Consider the following 19,522-nt stretch of genomic DNA (forward strand, 5'->3'; position numbering starts at 1 on the left):
GATGTCAGCTTCATCTTCATGAGGAGGACCCAGAGGGATGCTCACATGGTTATAAAGCAGTTTGTTCAGTTTTTTTTTTTGGTATGCAATAATAAATATCAATAAAAACAAAAACGACATGTACAAATACATTAATTAGTATATCATATTCTACTTTGCAAATATGGAAAACAATCTAAATCGGATTGATTTAGATTGTTGTGGAGCTTCTGATTATATCTGGCGTCTCCAAGTCCAGCGACATGGTTGGTTTCTATCGTTCTCGTTGATCTATGGCACAGCTGAGTCGTCCCTCCAGAAGACAGAATTAGTAGTTATTATAACACACATTGTTAGAGGCGAGGACAGGAGTCACAGCAAACTGTTGTGTAAATTCCGTCAAGATGGTTATTTTATATCGTGTTTCCCTCTACTTAAGCGGGTAATTACAACTCATAAGCCCCGCCAAAGAACAGTCTTGTTTTAAACAATTAAGTATTTCTAAAGTAAACCACCTGCTCAGGGGGCTTATAGTAACATTCATATTAAGTCTCCTATTTAAAACAAGCAGGGGCCAACACACATTAAATGGAGAGTGAAAAGAAAACAAAATGGTTGTGGAATCCGTGATTAAAATTTTAAAGTTAAGTACACAAATGTTCAAATTCTGAACATACCAAATTCTCCAAGAATACAAAAAGGTTCAGAAAATGTGTAAGATGAAAGGGATGGAGCTGTGCTAAAATAATAAAACCAATAAAACAAAACATGGCTGACCTCATTTAATCAAAAACAATCAAAGCAGAAACTTAAAAGTTACAGATTAAAAGTAAGACACTTCAATTAAATGTACCGAAGGTACAAAATAATGAGATGATTCTTAGAAGAAAACTATCTGATGTGAATGCTGAATTTACCATACCAGGTACCTCCAAACTTACCTCATCTACAAACCTCCCACCAGAAACCTTTACTTCAAACAGTTTTCAACAACAAGAAAGACCAAAATCAGCATCTGAGGTCTTGTTTTTGTCAGGGAGCTGGAGGATGTTTGGTATCCATGGTAACCACAGTGGCGAGGTAATGAGGAATTGCTCAGGGCTTAATTAATGAGACGGAGGAGACCAACCAACAGCCTCAAGAATCAATGTGATTCGAAGGCGATGTCAAACTGCACAATGTTCACAAGTTGATGGATTTCACAAACTTGTGTATTTTCTGGTTTGTAGATGTTCGTTTCTATTTATGATATTCATAAACTAGGGCTGATTTTACTTCATTTTACAATAGGACTCAAACGAAATCCCAAACTCTTCCTGTAAACGGAATAAATCAGACCTAAATATATCGTGGCTTCAATAACTGTTGTAGCATTCTCTGGGTCCTTCACACTGTACACACTCTTTCCTCATGGAGCCAACTTCACCTGTGCAGTTTAAATCCCCATTTTCATCTCTTCTGTCTTGATTAGACATGAAAATGCATGATGGTGAACTGTCGTGAAAATATTTATACTAGCAGCTGCCTCTTGTTTGGGCTTAAACAAACAATATCAGGTATATGATTTGTCAGCTTCGGTTTATAAATTATGCTTTTGTATCTTCGATTTGAAGAATCTGGTTCAGGTGTATTGATTTGTTTTGTTGTCTGTGCGCCCTGCATGCTACCTCAGTACTGTATAAATTTGGTTCGACCATACTTTTAGTACCTTTAAAATATGCATGAAGTCTAAAAATAAACCTCAATGGAGGCCCAGTGACACAATCTGTACTTTGTGTGTTTAAATATATGTGGTCACATGAATGTCATTGGTGTTCCTGTGCATCTCCTCGGGCATGTGTGACTCTTTCTCTACCAGTGTTTACAATTGGTACCGTTACACACCTTCATCTGTCCCTGTACTATCAACTGTCTACCACTCCACGATGTTTTATCATTGCTCTCTATTTTTGGTATATTCATTATCATATAATGGATACATAATTATAAATAAATTGAAATACTTACACAGCTGCTGGTGTTTGTGTACTCTCTTCACCCCCCCCCCCCCCCCCAAATACTTTCACATTAACTGGAACCGCCAGGTTGGTGGTGAAAAGAAAGAGCTCAGTGAAGACTCATGGATGCAACGCCTCCTACGATAAAGCAAACAAATAACTCAACCACAATGACACGACTTTGAAAGTTGAAATGACATTTAATTAGAAAACATGAGCACAAATAGGTAGATTCTTGGTCCTGACACGGATAAAGTTAAAAGTAAGACCTTAACAACACATGAGGTGAAATTTGCATTGGAACTCCCCTGATGTCATTAAGACTCAAATGTTTGCATCACTTCACAAGAACCTGTCTTTTTTTTTTTTTAATGCAACCCCTCTGATGTGAGCATGCGTACATTTTGCATCATTAAAGGCAATAAAAAGAAATTAAAAACTGCATTATGAAGTCACTTCAAGTTATGATAAGGCCTTGAAAATAGGCAGACAGTTCACTGAGGTATGAAGTTTGTGGATCTTCACTCCTACAGCCCATTTGGCATTTGAAAAGGACAACAAATATGAGGAGACACTCGATGGTTGCCAACAACAGTGAAATACAACAATTTGAAATAAGAGTGAGTCTTAAACAAAAAGAGAAAAACTACTAAAGTTCTAATGATTTTAAAATTACACAACTAAAATAAATTCAAAAACAATCTAAAACGGACTCTCCTCTTCAGAGAGAACATGTGCAATATTGCACTTTAGAAGCCAGTAGGATCGTTTGACCTTGAAACGCCACAAGGTAGAATAACATCAAATGTACTGAATCAGCCCCATTGGTTTTGTCCATAATTTAAATGACTTCTTCAGTACATTTCACTCCAGTTTGACTGCAATAAAAGAAACCATTGAGCCCCTGCAAGGATGTGAGAGGGAAACAATGCCAAGATGGAATAAAAGATTTTCTCATAAACATGTGGGAATCAAATGATGAAAGGTTGTCCTCAAAGACAAGCATTTGTCTGTACATCTGACACGACAGCAGGCATTACCACACACGATGGACTGCAGATTCTCAAGGAAAAGATCATTAAGATGTGAGCGTTGGTCACTAATATTTTGTAATTTGGTGGCACGGACCCAAATCCTTTCCCTTCCAGACTCTAGGTCTCCATTTTTACCTGCCATTTTATCTTAAATGAAAAAGATAATCAAAATAGCCCTTGAAAAGGGTAAAAAAGCCTGAATGCTGTAACTCAGGGTTCACTAAACAACACCCTTGGCCAACATCTGAACACTGGACCCTCACAATGAACAAGTGGTTCACAACACTATTGAAAACTCTTCCATTCAGTTCGTTAATGTTGGCATTGAGCTTCTTTTTTAAGCCAACAACAGAAACGGGCAGGCAGTCATTGATTAGACAAACGTGTTTTTTTTCACCTCCAGAAGCCTCTTGCGATACCAGCCCTGATCTCTGCTCACAGTGGAATGAAAACATTAGTAGATCAAAAATAAGGTGCTGGAAAAGACAAAGAATCCTATTCAGCAGGATCCGACTTCCAAGTCCTGGAGCTTAAAACACACTTCCATCTGGAAAATAGTATCGTATAACAGGGCTGAGACACAGTTGTAAATAAGCTCAACTCAAAGAAACTAAATAATTTTAAGGAATGTAACACAACAAACAAACAAAAAAAGGTGCTTTGTATTAGAGAAGATTTAGGTCTCTGCTACAAGCAGCAGTGAGGTGTGGATTACGACGTCTGGCACTGGACATCGCCGGTACTGGCGTAGTCGTCTTCGTCCACATAGTAATACTGAGGCCTGTGTCTCCTCCTGTTCTCCAAGTCGCAGTCCTCCAGGTCGGCGTAAATGTAGAGGTCGTCGTCCATACTCTCCGACTGCTCTGCGTTCATCTTTTCAGGGAGGTAACGCTCCAGCTCCCTCAGCTTGCTCTCAGGGAGGAAGTTGGCTCGTGGAAACACAACCTGGTGGCAACGACCATCAACACTTTCACGGCTGCATCGAAACCTTTTAGGTATATCAGAACATACACATTTAATAGGCCATATAGGCATTCAGCAGATCTGCCAGGTTGGAATTTTCCAGTTCTTGAATGTCACAATTAATTCATGTGTGTTAATATAGTGAAAGGAAAATTATTCTAAAGTAAATAGTTGCCTCGTAAATTTAACAGTAAAACAACAGTTTGTCTTCACAAGAAAAGTGCAAACCAATAGCAGTCGGCATCAGTGCAAAACATGTAGACTCAGATTTAGTTACTGAAATTTTAATTTAAATCTACACTATTTGAAAACAAAAATGTGGCTTTTATATCATTTTCAAACAGAAACAGAAATTAAGCAGATTTCTGAAAGGGACCACTTGTTGTTGGGTCTGTGTAAAAATGGCTGTAATATCAAGTGTTGGTCCTTTTCCTCTGAAGCTACTACAGTAGGAAATCAACATCTATGGGGCTACGGGTGCCTTGGAGGGACACAAAAATAATAAAGCAGAAGAAGCAATTTTTCTTCTGTGAAAGCAGAATCAGTTGTGCCCAATGGGAAAACTCTTAACTTATCCTGCTAAAATAATAAAGTATAATGTGGACAGTGTAAAGATTTAGTCATTTGCTGGTATTCAGAATTAGTAGTATAAGCATGAAAGAATGTTAACAGAGCATAAACCACATAAGTTTTACATTATAAAGACATAGAATACAACATTAGTATTTGCTTACAGGGAACACAAAATTTAAAGTGTGTGTTTAAACTCATTGGCGTAAACAATTTACCTCAATGAGTTTCTTGACTGAATTCATGTGTAAAATTTGATATAACTGAGAAGTCGAAGGGGTTCAGCGATAAAAACTGGATATTGATGTCATTCTTACTGAAAAGTGAATGATGAGGCGTCCTTTTTCAAAAGGTCTGCGATAAGTGGGCATCCCTTCATTCAAGACACACTTTGTATCTCCAGGCTTGATCAATTCCCCTGTGATTAAAACAAACATCGGTGTAGTTACTGAGGAGAGAACTGGAAACAAGTACCACCATTTACAGATGCTGTGGTTATATGTTATAAATTTACATCCTGCTGTTTGAGAAAAAAGTATTGGTTCACTCGTAATAAAATCAAATAAACACGGTACAAATGAAGGAGAAATTTGAAATGTGGCACAAGGTCCATGAACATACTCCACTTAATGCATAAAACAACTTATACACACATTTCACATGAATTCATGTGAAGATGACAACTTATAAATAATTTGCAAATTTACACAAGCTATTTGTTGGAGCACTGACTGGAGCATAATGAACATGAACAGTAAAATACACTTGGAAAATTAATATACACTCTAAAATTGCCTGGCAAATCATATTCTCTTAATCCCTTTGGGGAAATTATTTATTTGCACTCAAACCATCCTTATCTATAGTTATACAGTCTATATAACTACACAAACAAGCAGAACCAGGAGCCGCTGGGGTGCAGCGCCTTGCTCAGGATTTTCGGAAAAAATTGTTTTTCAAATGTTTTGCATCATTTAAACGAAACAAAACTTAACCCTCAATGGACTGTACCAAATCTTCAAAGAAAAAAAAAAAAAAAAAACCCTGGTGAGAGCATCCATATGGGTTACACGAGTGGCTATGCAAATCAGCATTCAAATTAATGTAAGAGGCAGCTGCAGTAAAATAAATGTTGAGATTTACCTGGATGGGATGTGATGAGGAGAGTTCTTTTGTCCAGTGTTGTGACGGGTTTTTTGAAGCCGCACAAACCTTCAACTAGCTGCAACTCCATGGACATGACGAGGTCTTGTCCCTTCCTGAAAGCAGCAACAAGTGGAACAACAAAAACCAGGCAATGTCATTAGGTTTGAAAGCAGCGAAAGTTGCTGCTGCTCCCACTGGGGGTAGGTTACATTTAAGAAAATATGTATATGGTGTGAATATAATAGAGCTGAAATTCAAGTATTTTCCAGAGAAAACAAGAACTGCACTTATAGTTGAGTTACCACTTTAGCATCTAAAAAGTCCAAACTGTAACATATTAAGCCAAAGATGTCGTAATATATGACATAATTACCTGGTGAAAAGTGGATGTTCTCGCATGTCCAGAACAATAATGATATCGCCTGGTTCAAGTCCCGGCTCCTGGTCCCCCTCTCCATGAAAAACAATCTTCTGGCCATCTCTCATTCCTGCAGCAATGAAGTCAGCAACTCATGATATAAACTGCATACCTGTTTTTATGGCAGAAAAACCTACACTGATGGATTCAGCTTATTTTTTTCCTTACCTTTGTCGATGTGCACCTCTAAGAGTTTCTTCTGTCGCAGGATCTTGCGGCCGGTGCATGCTTTGCAGCGGTCCTTGTGGTTGATTCTCTGCCCCTGTCCCTGGCAGCTGTGGCACACTGTGGACACCTGCTGCACCATACCCAGAACTAACTGGTGCACACGGACCTGCACTCCTGTGCCATGGCACGACATGCACATCTGTGCAGCTCCTTTACGACTCCCGTGACCTGCAGATGAAAAAGCACCCGTCACTACACTGGATTACAAACTCCAAGGCTATTTGTGATGGATGTTTGATTTTTGTCCCAACCTATAAGGCGGGGGAACCTCGTGATAAAGAACCTGATTATCTTCGACAGGCTGATCTTCTGGATGAAAAGTTAAAAAATAAAAATGTGTGTGTGTGTGTGTGTGTGTGTGTGTGTGTGTCAATGTAGACAAACCTTCACATCGTTCACAAATGGTATTCTTCTGGACAGAAAGTTTTCTTGTTGCTCCATTATAAAGCTCATCCAGTGAAACTGTAATCTGATGAACAATATTCTTTCCTGTCATGGAAGAAGACATAAAACTGTCACATGTTATTTCTATGAATGAAACATAGGAAAAGGTTAGGAAGTATCACTATACAACACCTTGAATTATTTAACAGTGTGCTATCTTTATTTCAGCCGGACACACTGAACCCTACTCTCGATTGTTGATGATTAATTGCTCCAACATCTTCTGTACCTTTTCGCTCTCTGTGCATCCGACTGCCTCCACCAAAAAACAGATCAAAGATATCCATGGGTGATGCAAAGTTGCCACTGCCTCCACTGGTCCCGCCTTCCTTTATGGCCTTTTCACCTCCACGGTCGTACACCTCTCTCTTCTTAGCATCTGACAGCACCTCATAGGCCTGTGAGATCTGCTTGAACTTTGGGGGAGAGAGAGAAAAAAAAAAGAATACACAGACAAAAATTTAAAAGACCGTTCCAGCAATGCCGAAGAAGAGCTGTCTAGAGATGAAAAAGACAGTACTTACTTTCTCTCCTTCAGTAGGGTTTTTGTCAGGGTGGTATTTTAAAGCGAGTTTGCGATAGGCTCTTTTCAGTTCTTCAGGAGTAGCCGTGGGTTTCACCCCCAAAGTGTCATAAAAAGCAGTTTCCTTCACCATGTTTTCTTTTGATCAATCACCCTGTGGAAGGACAAAAAGGAAAAAACTATAAATACAGAGAAAATCTTTCAAGATGGATAAAGTGACATGGACAATGGACAGGGGCCATATTACATGCTACCTCCAGAAGTTTACCAACAATACAGCTATTGTTGGACGAGTATATAGACGTCATCAGCTGCTTTGTCAAATGGTGTGGTCAGAACCATCTCCTGATCAAGACAAATGAGCTGCTGATAGACTTCTGCAGAAAACCACACACCTTCATAACAGTAAACGTCCAGGGTTTGATCACTGAGAGTGGACTCGTGGGAATGTCTTGTGTTTCCCTCAACATTTAACTGACATGGACTGATAATGCCGACGTCCAGTGTTAGAGGGTCCAGTTGAGCCTACCTGCTGAGGAGGCTGAAGTCCTGCAAAGTCTGCAGGAGTCTAAATAGACTAGAGGAGTTCCCAGGGTCAGCGAACTCAACTGTTCAACACCAATGGTCAAATCAGACACTGGACCCCTTATTGTAAATAGTGTTAATAGGTGTCTTTTCCCTATGAAGAGTCTGTAGTTCATCTATCAACAATTAGGTATTATCCTATACCCCCCAATATCATGGCATCGTATGACTTTTAAGAACAATTATTTAAACCATTTTAATATATAATCTTACCTTTAAGAAGTGTATGAAACCAGACATTTGAAATTACTTGTCTTTTTTTCAAAATTTTGCAAGTTCAATTTTTAAATGCCCCTTTTCTTAATTGTTGTCCATATTCTGTTTCTTTGCCCACCCTCATTTTGTCCACCTCATCAATCTTCATGCAAAGCACTTTTACTTCTATCAACTACATGAAATATGTAATGATCATCACATACACAAATCTCCTCTTTCCCTTTATTAATCAATGATATGTTTCAAAGTTGTAAGAACCATTCAGCTGATTATTGCTCATTTTTGTTGGCATAAAATTATACAGACTACAAGCCTTTCATTTGTGTGGGAGGAGTTTTCACAAATAATAATAATAATAATAGAAAAAGACATCAGTTGTGGTTAAGACTTATGTGTTGTTCCAACTTTTCCTACTGTCAGGTCAAGTTGACCCGAATAGTATGGGTTAACATTATTTTGGAAGGAGCTTTTATTACACTCAATGAACCCAGCAGGGCAGGCTTCTTCCTATGTTTTTGTTCTTTGATGAAGGTCAATTTGCCCTGCAAACAGGAGCTTTGCAATGTGCTTGAGAAGAAGGCAACAGATATTCCCAGTACTTTCTGAGATAGCGTTATACCCCAGATTGGAGGAAGTTCTTCAATTACTGAGCTGTAACACACATCTTAGTTCAGAGGCCACATTCAGGTCAATTGGAGTTCAGCTGGTTTAGACCAGTAAAATCTTCAATGTGTATGTTTACAAAAAACAAAACTAGAACAGGCACTCGGTTGAGTGCATACTTTGTAAACGCGACTGGCAACAGATGCTGACCTCCTTCGATCTCCTCCATGAGGTGCCTCTCTCATCCGCTTTGTATGGGAAATTTTATACATACATACATACAAATTAACCAATAAATAAATAAATACATGCAGATAAAAACAACTTTCTCGTCTGCTATTTAAGAAATAAGAAACTCTGGCTTGATCACAGGAGGCATGAAGAAGCAGAGTGGCTTTACAGCTCAAGCACCATTTAATCTTTACCTTCCTTTGAACACAACACTGTGAAACTGAAAATAAACACTATTGAAATCCCATACTTTCCATGACATAGCCACACATTAGGGAAGAGAAGTAACAACTAAAAGTGAGCTAATGGAGGAGCACAACAGTCAAGAAGTCAATAAACCAAAGTCCATTTGTTGCACTGAAAGCACACTAACCATAGCCCATCAAGACAAGTAAATCCAGCATCTTGCCTGTCTTGACTTAAACGAAACAAATGGACGATTAAATTAGTGTTGTTGTAATGGAGAGTGGTCTTGATTAGGGACATTTTCAAGGTCTTGTGGTCTGGACTACAACACTGACCTACCAAACTCAGTTCCCCTGTGGAAAAATGTTGGTATGGCGATCAATGGCTTAAAATCGTGTCTTCCTTACAGGCCACTCTGAAAAATGAACAATGCTGCTTTGTTTTGATGTGAAAATCCTCTGCATAGCACAAATGACACTTTCACTTTCGAGCGAGCTTGTTTTCTGTCTCTCACAAGTTTGGCAACATGTTGAAATTAGTGTCGAAAACAATGTGCGGGCAAGAATTTCGTAGTCATAAGAGTCTTTGACCAATATTTAATAGATAAAAGTTTATTTACAGCCACGTTTTTTGCCATATTCTCTAAACTTGCCCGGTGTTTTAGCTGGTAACATCAGGTAGTAATAACACACGAGCTCACAAGGGGCTCAGCCTGGGGGGGCTAACAGGCCCAACCGAGCTACTTTAGCTACTCGGGCTAACCACTGCGAACCACTGAGCTCTTTCAGCCATAAATCAAAACCACCAGAGGAGACACGGGACTGTGTATATATGAGGACATTTTCCAACCTTACCTGAAGTGTGGCGAACCGTGGGGAGCTTAAGGTTCTTCAGCTGCTTCCAGAATCTTCTCCGTTTCTTCACCCCCCCAAACAGTCGCAAGGTATGACGTCAGAGCTCCTGCGACGGGACTGACGAATCACCAAAACAAGCGTGGGCTACGTGTAGCTCCGATGTAGCTCTGCAGTGGAACTTCGACCATAAAAATGATAAAATGCCCACCTGCTATCTCGTCAGCGAGGATGGGGCTCATAAACCCATCAAATTGCCTCATTTACAGCCAGTTGTGTTGGGTCGAGGTCCCGAAACGACCATTAAAGACAAAAAATGTTCTCGGCAGCAAGGTAATGTTGGTTTTTTACTTGAGCTACTTTAGCAGGGAGCTTACCCAAATAAACAGCTCAATAATAACTAAAGATTCTATACCAACTTGTAACAAATGTTCACATAGAGTTGTGTACATCTCCTACATATTTTAAAAATTTTAGCTCTACATTTCTTTCTCTATCAATCATCCATAAAGTGACGTTTGTCAGGCGCTTTTGTTACACTCTTAATTTTAGCTTAAAAGGCAATCAATACAGTGTTTTTGCTCATTTTAAACATGAGTTTTTAATCATCCCATTTTTTTTTCGAAATAGGTAATAACTTACTAGTTCTGTGCTGCATGAGTGTTTTTCATATCTGTGTGTTGTTTATTCAGGCATTTTTTTGTTCTCTTTTAAACTTTCTACCATATTTTATATATTTACACTAAGACACATAAGGGTGGCACCGACAAGGTTGTTTTTAAACAATGATAGTGAAGATTGTTCTTATTCAAAATCTTTGGAACGTTTTAGCTGACTTGAATGTAGAAATAACTGACTACACAATGACATTTTCAATAATATGAAAATGATTAGAGATCTGGTTTTCGTGATGTATTTTAACAAACACTTTCCTCTACGCTTTCCCCAACCAGTGGAACTGAAAGCAGAATGCAACAAAGGTTACGTCAAAGTCAAACAGGTAAGACTTATAGAATCACAGAATCTTGAAATTAATGTAGATATTATGAAAGTTTAATCTTAACATAATTAAAGCCTGGAATTAGGAATTTGAAAAAATAAAATGCTTTCCCATGGTGTGTATATCACTCTAATCTGAATGTTTGTATTGCCTTGTTTGTGCAGAATTGTTATTTGAATGACTGACAAAAATGTTGTTGCTAATTAATTTCTAATTACTCTCCCTTCTACCATCTCTGCACTAAAGCTCGGCTTAAACTCAACCTCTGTTGACTCTGTGGTGGTGGGAAAAGACAATTCGGTCAAAATGAAGCCTGGACAGCAACTCCATATTGTAAACCAGCTTTACCCATACACGGTTCAGTTCAAAGAGGAGCTTAATGTCAACCACGGTGGTACCAAAAGACCACGAGAGCCAGCATCAGAAGACAAAGAGAGCCAAAGAGAGGCTCAGAGTATGAAAGCAGCCAAACATGCAGACAAGGGTCCTGTGTCAGTGAGTCCGGAAAAAGTCACAAAAACAAATGTGAGAAAAAGAAGACAGTAGTATTTTGGAAATTATGATTTTATTAGTTGTATGTCGTTAAGGTTTGAGCATTTTATGAATCATATTTTACGGTGGACATGAGTACATTGTGCAAAAGAAACATGTTACCTGATATTTGTTTCAGGAAAATGTTGGACATTGGAGCCAAGGCCTGAAGGCTTCAATGCAAGACCCCAAGATGCAGGTAGCTATCGTCAGAACAAATATGTGTCGTAGTTTTGGTTTGAAACTTTGATCTAATGGGAATTTGGTTGTATAGTTCATTGTGTAATGTTTTAAATTCAATTAATACCTTTCCACTTTTTCTAGGTTTACAAGGATGACAAAATAGTAGTAATTAAAGATAAATATCCCAAAGCACGGCACCACTGGCTTGTCCTCCCGTGGCAGTCGATTCCCAGTCTGAAGGCATTGCGTGGTGAGCACTGTGATCTGGTGCAACACATGCAGCAAGTGGCTGACCGGATGATTCAGCAGTGCCCTGATAAAAGCTCACTGAGCTTCCGTACAGGTTACCATGCCATCCCAAGTATGAGGTATGCTAAAAAAAAAAAGAAACCTTAAAAATACAATAACAGTCCACAAAATGGTAAGACACAAGAAATATAAATATATAAGTAAAATAAATATTATGTGATTTGCGATTTGTATGAATCCACATTGTCACATATTGAATTTAAAACATTTTGCCATCTTGGAACACAATAGCTCAGAGTTGCATCAAAAAACCAGTGGGACAAGTTTCCTCCTTGTCCTTCAAGTGAGCGTCTTTTTAAGCTTTTGGAGGAAAATATATGTTTTTATAGAATCTAGAATTTGGTCTTTACTCAAGTTTGACAATATCCAGTTATATGTTTTGTGACACTATGCACTTCGTTAAACAATTGTTTTCATCCATTGTCTTAACCTTTTTGGAATTGGCATAATAGTTGACATTGATGCTTACAAATGCTACAGTCTTTATGAAGTCAAGGGTTTTATCCGACAGGTGAAAAACATGTGAAAAGCATTCAAGTATAAAGATAATGAGAAACATGTGACACACGTGATACAAGGTTATTCATGTTGACACTCTCTTACAGTCATGTTCACCTCCATGTGATCAGCCAAGACTTTGACTCTCCGTGTTTAAAGAACAAAAAGCACTGGAACTCATTTACAACTGACTATTTCATTGAGTCTCGGGGTAAGAGCAAATCTTATGTGATGTTATGGTTTTTTTGTTGGTTTTTTAATTTTTTTTAACGTTATTCAGTTAGGCCTGGATTTATTTGGCCATGACACAAATTAAAAAATTTGGCCTCTGCGTGCACGACATAAGATTTGAAATCAAACAAACAAACAAAATGCCTTTCGAAGTGCAGATTCTTGGGTTTAATGTAAGTGCAGATGATCATCTCAGGCTGAACTCCCTTTCATCTTCTTCTGGCATCATCAGATTGTCCACAGAGAAATGTGCATCATCTCCAATACTCTGGAAGAAATACTCTTCACTTTCACAGCTCTGTGTGCCATTCACACAGTCTTTGACTTGTTCCAGCTCAGCACTGTCACTGGCATTGCTATCCACTGAAACATTTAGGAATTGCAACCATTTATATATTCAATCTCCACATTTCAGAGACTCAAATGTAATTGGACAAATTTGCATTATTACAAATAAATTGTTAATTTTTGATTCTTGGATGATCCCTTGCAGTCAATGACTACCTGAAATTGTAAACCCCTGGACCTCATCAAATTATCGTTTTTTTCCTTTGTGATCCTTTCCCTGCTCCATCAGGTTGTGGTCTGGTGGCTGACTGAGCCATTGAATAATATTTCACCTGTTTGCTGTCTTGGGTTCACTTTTGCAGTATTTTTTGGGTCATTGTCATTGGTACTGTGAAGAGCTGTCCAATCAAGTCGAGCCTTGGAATTAAAGCTGAGAGTCTGCACTTCAAAATACATTTAGGTTATCTTGATGTCTTGGTCGATAGATAATATACCAAGGGTTGCTTCAGTATCTAAATGTGTATGGACCTAACTGTAAGCTGTTGGATATTCTGGTCACTACAGCAGTTTCTTCTTTCTATGCATGCTGTGTTTTTCTTCCCACAGATGTCATGCAGATGCTTGAAACCAACGGTAAAGTCACCATTAAAGAAGGCACCAGTGAGATGTTAAAACTACCTCTTCGCTGCCACGTGTGTCACAAAGAGGTTTCCACTATACCAGCTCTGAAGGAACACTTGAAGTCTCATTTTCCCTGATGAGAACACAAGTTCAAATGCAATTCAGTGCTTCAAATGTTAGATATTTGAGTTATAGCTAATTTTTGACAGTTGAATCAAAGAAGATTTGTGTAATGTTAAGTTTCATTAGGTATTAGACGATCAAGGTTTACGTCGATAGATGGAGCCACACTTTCAGTTGTGATTTGTTCTTGTGTTGAAGACGGATGTCAGTTTGTAGATATCATTTATGTTGCATGTTACCCATTTCCTACCAAGTTATTCTAGACAGTTATTCCAAGATTGGATAATTTCATTAACTATTCTGGAATCTTTTATGTTGAAATGAAAATTTTCTGTTAAATGAATACTGTTTTGTTTAATAAAACAAAGTAAATAATGGCGTCTTTGAATTGTTATAATACAACTCATTACTCAAAGTCAAGTCAAAGTCAGCTTTGTTGTCAAGTGTGCTAATATGCATGACATACCGCACAGATGAAATGTCAGTCCTCTCGGACCCACAGTGCAAAAAGGCATGTAACAATAATATTAAAAATAACAATTAAAAAATATATACACCATATAATCATATAAACAGTAAAGTGACAAAGTACAATTGGAAATCAAACAGGCTTACAGGCGCAGTTTTTTTCCTCGCAGTCCTTACACACAGCACCAGAAAAAGCTATTTTAATTATGTCTTCGTTTGTGAAGTGTTACTTTAGATATGCAGTGCGTGAACGATATTTCTCTTACAGCTCTTCCAATATTAATTTGATGTCAGGAACTTAATTAGATTCAAAAGTATGAAGGTCTGTCGCCACCTAGTGACCCTTTTGTGTCTAGTTAAAAAGAAGAAACTGGAAAGCATATTTAAATTAAAGATTGGTATTGCGCAGAGAATGGTCAATAGTATGGAAGAAGCACAACATTAAATCAAATGAAGATTAAAAAACAGTCAATTCTGTGAAAAAAAAAAATCATGGCCCGTACGGGGATCGAACCCGCGACCTTGGCGTTATTAGCACCACGCTCTAACCAACTGAGCTAACCGGCCAACGGCGCCTCACAGTATCACATCTTAACCCTGATTTTTGCACAAAAACTAATCTGACACATTTTCAGAGAGAAACGCTTGTTCATAGGATATAGATTATAAAGACTGAATGTTTTCTATAAAATATACAACACATCAACAGAATATGCTCCCTCAAGAATAAAATATGAAAACTTCCATTAACACTTAACTTTGGGGAAACTCAATAAGATTTTGTAGAAAATAAATTAAGACGCTGAAGCAGCTTTCATTCAAACTGAGAACACACACAAACACAAACTCCACACAAAGGTTCACAAGCTTAATATGCACTGGAATGGGTAATTCTACAAAGAAATGAGAGCCAAACCATTTTGGTAAATATTTGTTTATTTATTATCAAAACAAATTCAATACATACAATATATCTTCACAATAAATTCCACTCCCAAAAATATATTAGCTGAGGATCCCTCAAAATAAACAAAAAAACAACAATGTTCATCAGTTGGTGATCAATTGATACTGCTGTGCCAGGGCATCAGCACTGCACAAGTGCAGATGATCATCTCAGGCTGAACTCCCTTTCATCTTCTTCTGGCATCATCAGATTGTCCACAGAGAAATGTGCATCATCTCCAATACTCTGGAAGAAATACTCTTCACTTTCACAGCTCTGTGTGCCATTCACACAGTCTTTGACTTGTTCCAGCTCAGCACTGTCACTGGCATTGCTATCCTCTGAGCTATTGCTGGCGTCACTGCTGTCACTGGTGTTACTGGTGTCTTTGCTCTCGTTGCTTTCACTGCTGGTGCTCTCGCTGCTGTCCCCAACGACAGCTGTAGCTGTAGTTTTGTCACGGCTGTCAACACCGTCACTGCTGGTGTCACTGCTGTCTGGGGGGTTTCCCACAAGAGGCATGTTTGTATGACTCTTACTGCCAGGGATGTGGGTGGGCTCACTTGTCTCATTGCTCAGGTTTTCTGATTGACCTGTGACCTCTGTGCTGTTGTCCACTCCGCGCAGGACTTTGACGACACTTGCAAAGACTCTAAACCAGCTCTAAAGCAGAGAAAAATCACAGCCTTGTGTTATTCAGTAAGTTCGGCGAAAACAAAACACACCTGTCAAATCAAGTATTCACCTTTCGAACATTCTCCTCACTGCCCATGCTGTCATCTCTTGTCTCATGCTGAGAGTCCACCTGTGGAGAGTGAGCAGGCCATTCAAAGTGATACCAGAATAAGCTCAGATCAGAAATAACATTTTGACCACTCGTCTAATATAAAGTCGACTAGACCTATACAGTTGGCTCTTAAATGTAAACAACAGATCCTTTAAATCGTTCAAGGCACCATGTGGGAATTTCATGGGACCATGAACACCAATGAGCAAACATGACCCTGTTGCTGGTTCAGTGCTTTTCCTTCGTTGGATGACTTGTGATCGATGCTGACCACTGCAGACTAGGAATAGCTACAGTTGTCAGAGATCACTCTGCAGTCCTCTTTCCATTGCAGTCTTTGCCTTGTCAAACTCAGTCAAATCCTTTTTGTTTCTCCCAGTTTTTCTCTGTTTCTAACGTTTTGACTCTAAAGAAAACAAAATAAGCTTTCATGTTGTAGAATATGTCCTAACCACTAGTGTTTGCCATGAAGAAGCAATCATTGCTACCAACTCTGCATTTCAGTGGTCCTAATGTAATGGCTGATTGGTATACATGGTTTGGCAAAATATCTAATCTTACCCCATCATTCCCATTATTCTCATCTGATTGACTATCACTCTCCTCCGAAGTCTGGAAAGAAGAAACACCTTATTTTAGTGAGAGAATGCCAAGCAGAAAGCTATTTCTTTAACATATAACTAGTTTGTACACATTGTACACTTTCCTTTTTTGATCTTTCATTTAACATGTTATTGCATTTTTTTTTTCACAGTTTCACATCACACAACAACACAAACACCATCTGATGAGTTTTAAGTCAGAGGCCCACCTTCTCCTTTGATGAGGTTTCGTTTGACTCTGACTCCGAGCTCTGGATGAAAAAGAAAAAAAATTACAGCATGTGAACAGCCATTTCTTTATAAATGTGATGGAGTTTTTTAAATGTATGTTTGAAAGTCAAATTGCCTCACTTCACTCGAGGTGACTTCCTCAGAGCTCTGCAACACACAAAAAGAAGATTTCAGATTGAGTGAAATTTCTCTATTTAAAGTGATTCAAAGAAGAAAATGATGATCCACTCATGAGCAGAATAAATGTGTGTATTACCTGAAGCTCTGAGGTGTCATTTTCAGCCGATTGTGAAACGGAGATACTTTCCGTCTGGAAAAGTAAGCACACACCATATTCTGTCTGATTATACTTTCCAATAGCAACACCAACAATTAAGGCATTCATTTAAAATCCATCATTCATGTCAAGCATTGCTCAGGCAGGCTGTTGCTCAATAAAGTGAAGACAAACTGTGATGTAAACAATAGTTTCGGAAGAGGGACTTGTCTTGTGTGTGTGTGTGTGTGTGTGTGTGTGTGTGTGTGTGTGTGTGTGTGTGTGTGTGTGTGTGTGTGTGTGTGTGTGTGTGTGTGTGTGTGTGTGTGTGTGTGTGTGTGTGTGTGTGTGTGTGTAAAGACACTGAGTTTCCACGCCTATTGTTGAGCTGTGCTGTCTGTGGACTTAAACTTCAGTGCTATTAACTAAATTACCGAGCAGAATAAATATTTCTGTCTGCTATAAAGACTCCAGTGTGATGCAGCGTAAGCAGAAAATAGGATTTGAGGGCACTTACTGAGTTTGAGTTCTGTTCACTTGAATCTGAGACAGCATCGTGAAAGATCTGTCAGGGAGGGGGAAAAAAGCACATGTTAATTACAAAAAAATTATAAAACATTTCGTCATTCATTCTATTTCCTCATCCATGCATAAATAATTTATGTGAGATTAATCAAAGTTAACGTTGTAAATATTTTACACTGCCCGAACATCATTGCAAACAAGAAGAAGATTCACTTAGACTCCACAAAAGGTTCCAATAAGGTTAAATCATTATTGTTATTATTATTTATTTTTCGATATACCATACTTACTGGATTGGCAACAATTGCTCCAATCAGGAAAAATGTTATGATGATCCACTTCATTCTATAACAGGAATATATAAGAATGATTAATTTAGTCAGTTTAAAATACAATCTATTTTGCATGAACACAATCTAAACCTAGTTCAAGACCATGAGATAACTTTGCTTGAAGACATCGATGAAACTGTTAGATTTTATGACTGACACACTATAAAACATACACAATATCTTTAACTGAGAGAGCATCCACAAGAGTTCCAAGATATCTCACGTGAAGGAAGAACTGATGGAAAGAAATGAAAGAATGAAAGCATGCAGATTAATTAATTTAAGATCAATTACCTTTCTGTCTGTTAGATTCAGAGTTAGTGAGGGAGATTAGTTGGTCCTTGTATAGTTTACAAGCAGCAATGTGGAGAATCCAGCGCCTGTCCTGAGCCACGTATAGAGGCTGAACACTAAAAGCACAATCTGTAGGAAACTCCAGGAGTCCCATATATATATAAGTAAGTAACCTCAATTAAGACGATTACATCATTTCCTCCCGGACCTTTCTGTCTCTCTCGGAAGATCAAGTTGCATTTGTTCCAGCAAGCGAAAGCTCAAAACACACACACACACACACACACACACACACACACACACACACACACACACACACACACACACACACACACACACACACACACACACACACACACACACACACACACACACACACACACACACACACACACACACACACACACGCACAGAGTTTCATTCAGTCGCTGAATTTCCTCCACCCCCTCTCAAGTCTTTAGTGAAATATAGTTTAGCATAGTAAAACATAGGGTTTGTGGTCTGTTGAAAAAACAAACTCACCCACACAGGGAGGAAAAGAGGGCCAGACAAGGTCTGCTTGTTTCCAATGAAATGGATGTTTTGGACACATAATTGTGGTCTAATAATGAATTAGGAGGAGCAGGTTGGGGTACTATGAGGACAACTTCTGAACACCTTGACTCTGACACAAAAATATTAGAAAACTGGTTCACTAATATTGTCCTCATGAAGATGACTTGTTCAAACATATTGTCTGAGTTACAAATAAGCTATAATGTAAAAACCTGCAGTAATTTTAATGTACTAGAACTAAAATCACATCAAAAACCAATGTGAAAACCTGTTTTGTAACCAATGTCCACCAATGTTACATGAGGTTTCTGAAATATGTGGTTGTTCGTGGAAATAGGGCAAGTACAGTAGAAATCCTAAATAAAGACTCCTATATTTCCGACCTTAGGCTCATAAATGTTTCCTGGATATCCTTATATGGCCAGGCCCTAAAATAAGATTACAGAATTCCTTGTTTAACCTCACGCTGGATTTCAACTGTGCAAAAGGAACTTGTAATTAGACTGGATGTTCACCAGTCCTGAATTATCCACTAAAACCACAGGGGAGGAGTGAGGAGAAGTGATTGATGCTTGTTATTGCTCACAGACAGTCAACAAAATCTGCGCCTTCACCCAAAAGTCACCCAGGCTTTCATTTCATATTACTGAACCTTTTTGCCAGGTGTCCTATGAACCTGTACAACGAACATTAGTACAAAAGCTGGACGCGTGTCAGCTTGTCCAGTATAATAACGTTAACTCTTAGCAATTATCCTATTCAAGCTTA

The 19,522-nt window shown here is 38.5% G+C and overlaps 2 protein-coding genes across 3 annotated transcripts; one reads left to right on the plus strand and one right to left on the minus strand.

Annotated features, from left to right (window-relative positions):
• Positions 1 to 2,164: 2,164 nt before the first annotated feature.
• dnaja1 (DnaJ heat shock protein family (Hsp40) member A1) lies at positions 2,165 to 10,057 on the minus strand. The gene is made up of 9 exons (XM_080520369.1): positions 9,978 to 10,057; positions 7,304 to 7,456; positions 7,009 to 7,195; positions 6,720 to 6,824; positions 6,276 to 6,503; positions 6,063 to 6,177; positions 5,687 to 5,802; positions 4,861 to 4,961; positions 2,165 to 3,955 (listed from the first exon to the last, which is right to left on the minus strand). The coding sequence occupies exons 2-9, from the start codon at positions 7,433 to 7,435 to the stop codon at positions 3,722 to 3,724; spliced, it is 1,218 nt and encodes a 405-aa protein (XP_080376495.1). The 5' UTR covers positions 7,436 to 7,456; positions 9,978 to 10,057; the 3' UTR covers positions 2,165 to 3,721.
• A 63-nt stretch (positions 10,058 to 10,120) lies between these two features.
• On the plus strand, positions 10,121 to 14,116 carry aptx (aprataxin). 2 transcript variants are annotated; one of them, XM_080520371.1, is made up of 7 exons: positions 10,121 to 10,307; positions 10,928 to 10,974; positions 11,221 to 11,499; positions 11,645 to 11,704; positions 11,830 to 12,056; positions 12,603 to 12,706; positions 13,621 to 14,116. In XM_080520371.1, the coding sequence occupies exons 1-7, from the start codon at positions 10,178 to 10,180 to the stop codon at positions 13,770 to 13,772; spliced, it is 999 nt and encodes a 332-aa protein (XP_080376497.1). In that variant the 5' UTR covers positions 10,121 to 10,177; the 3' UTR covers positions 13,773 to 14,116. The 2 variants fall into 2 exon arrangements, with proteins under 2 accessions (XP_080376497.1, XP_080376498.1); XM_080520372.1 differs by lacking the exon at positions 11,221 to 11,499.
• Positions 14,117 to 19,522: the final 5,406 nt, after the last annotated feature.

This window comes from Blennius ocellaris, assembly GCF_963422515.1.
Source record: "Blennius ocellaris genome assembly, chromosome: 3".
NCBI lineage: Eukaryota > Metazoa > Chordata > Actinopteri > Blenniiformes > Blenniidae > Blennius > Blennius ocellaris.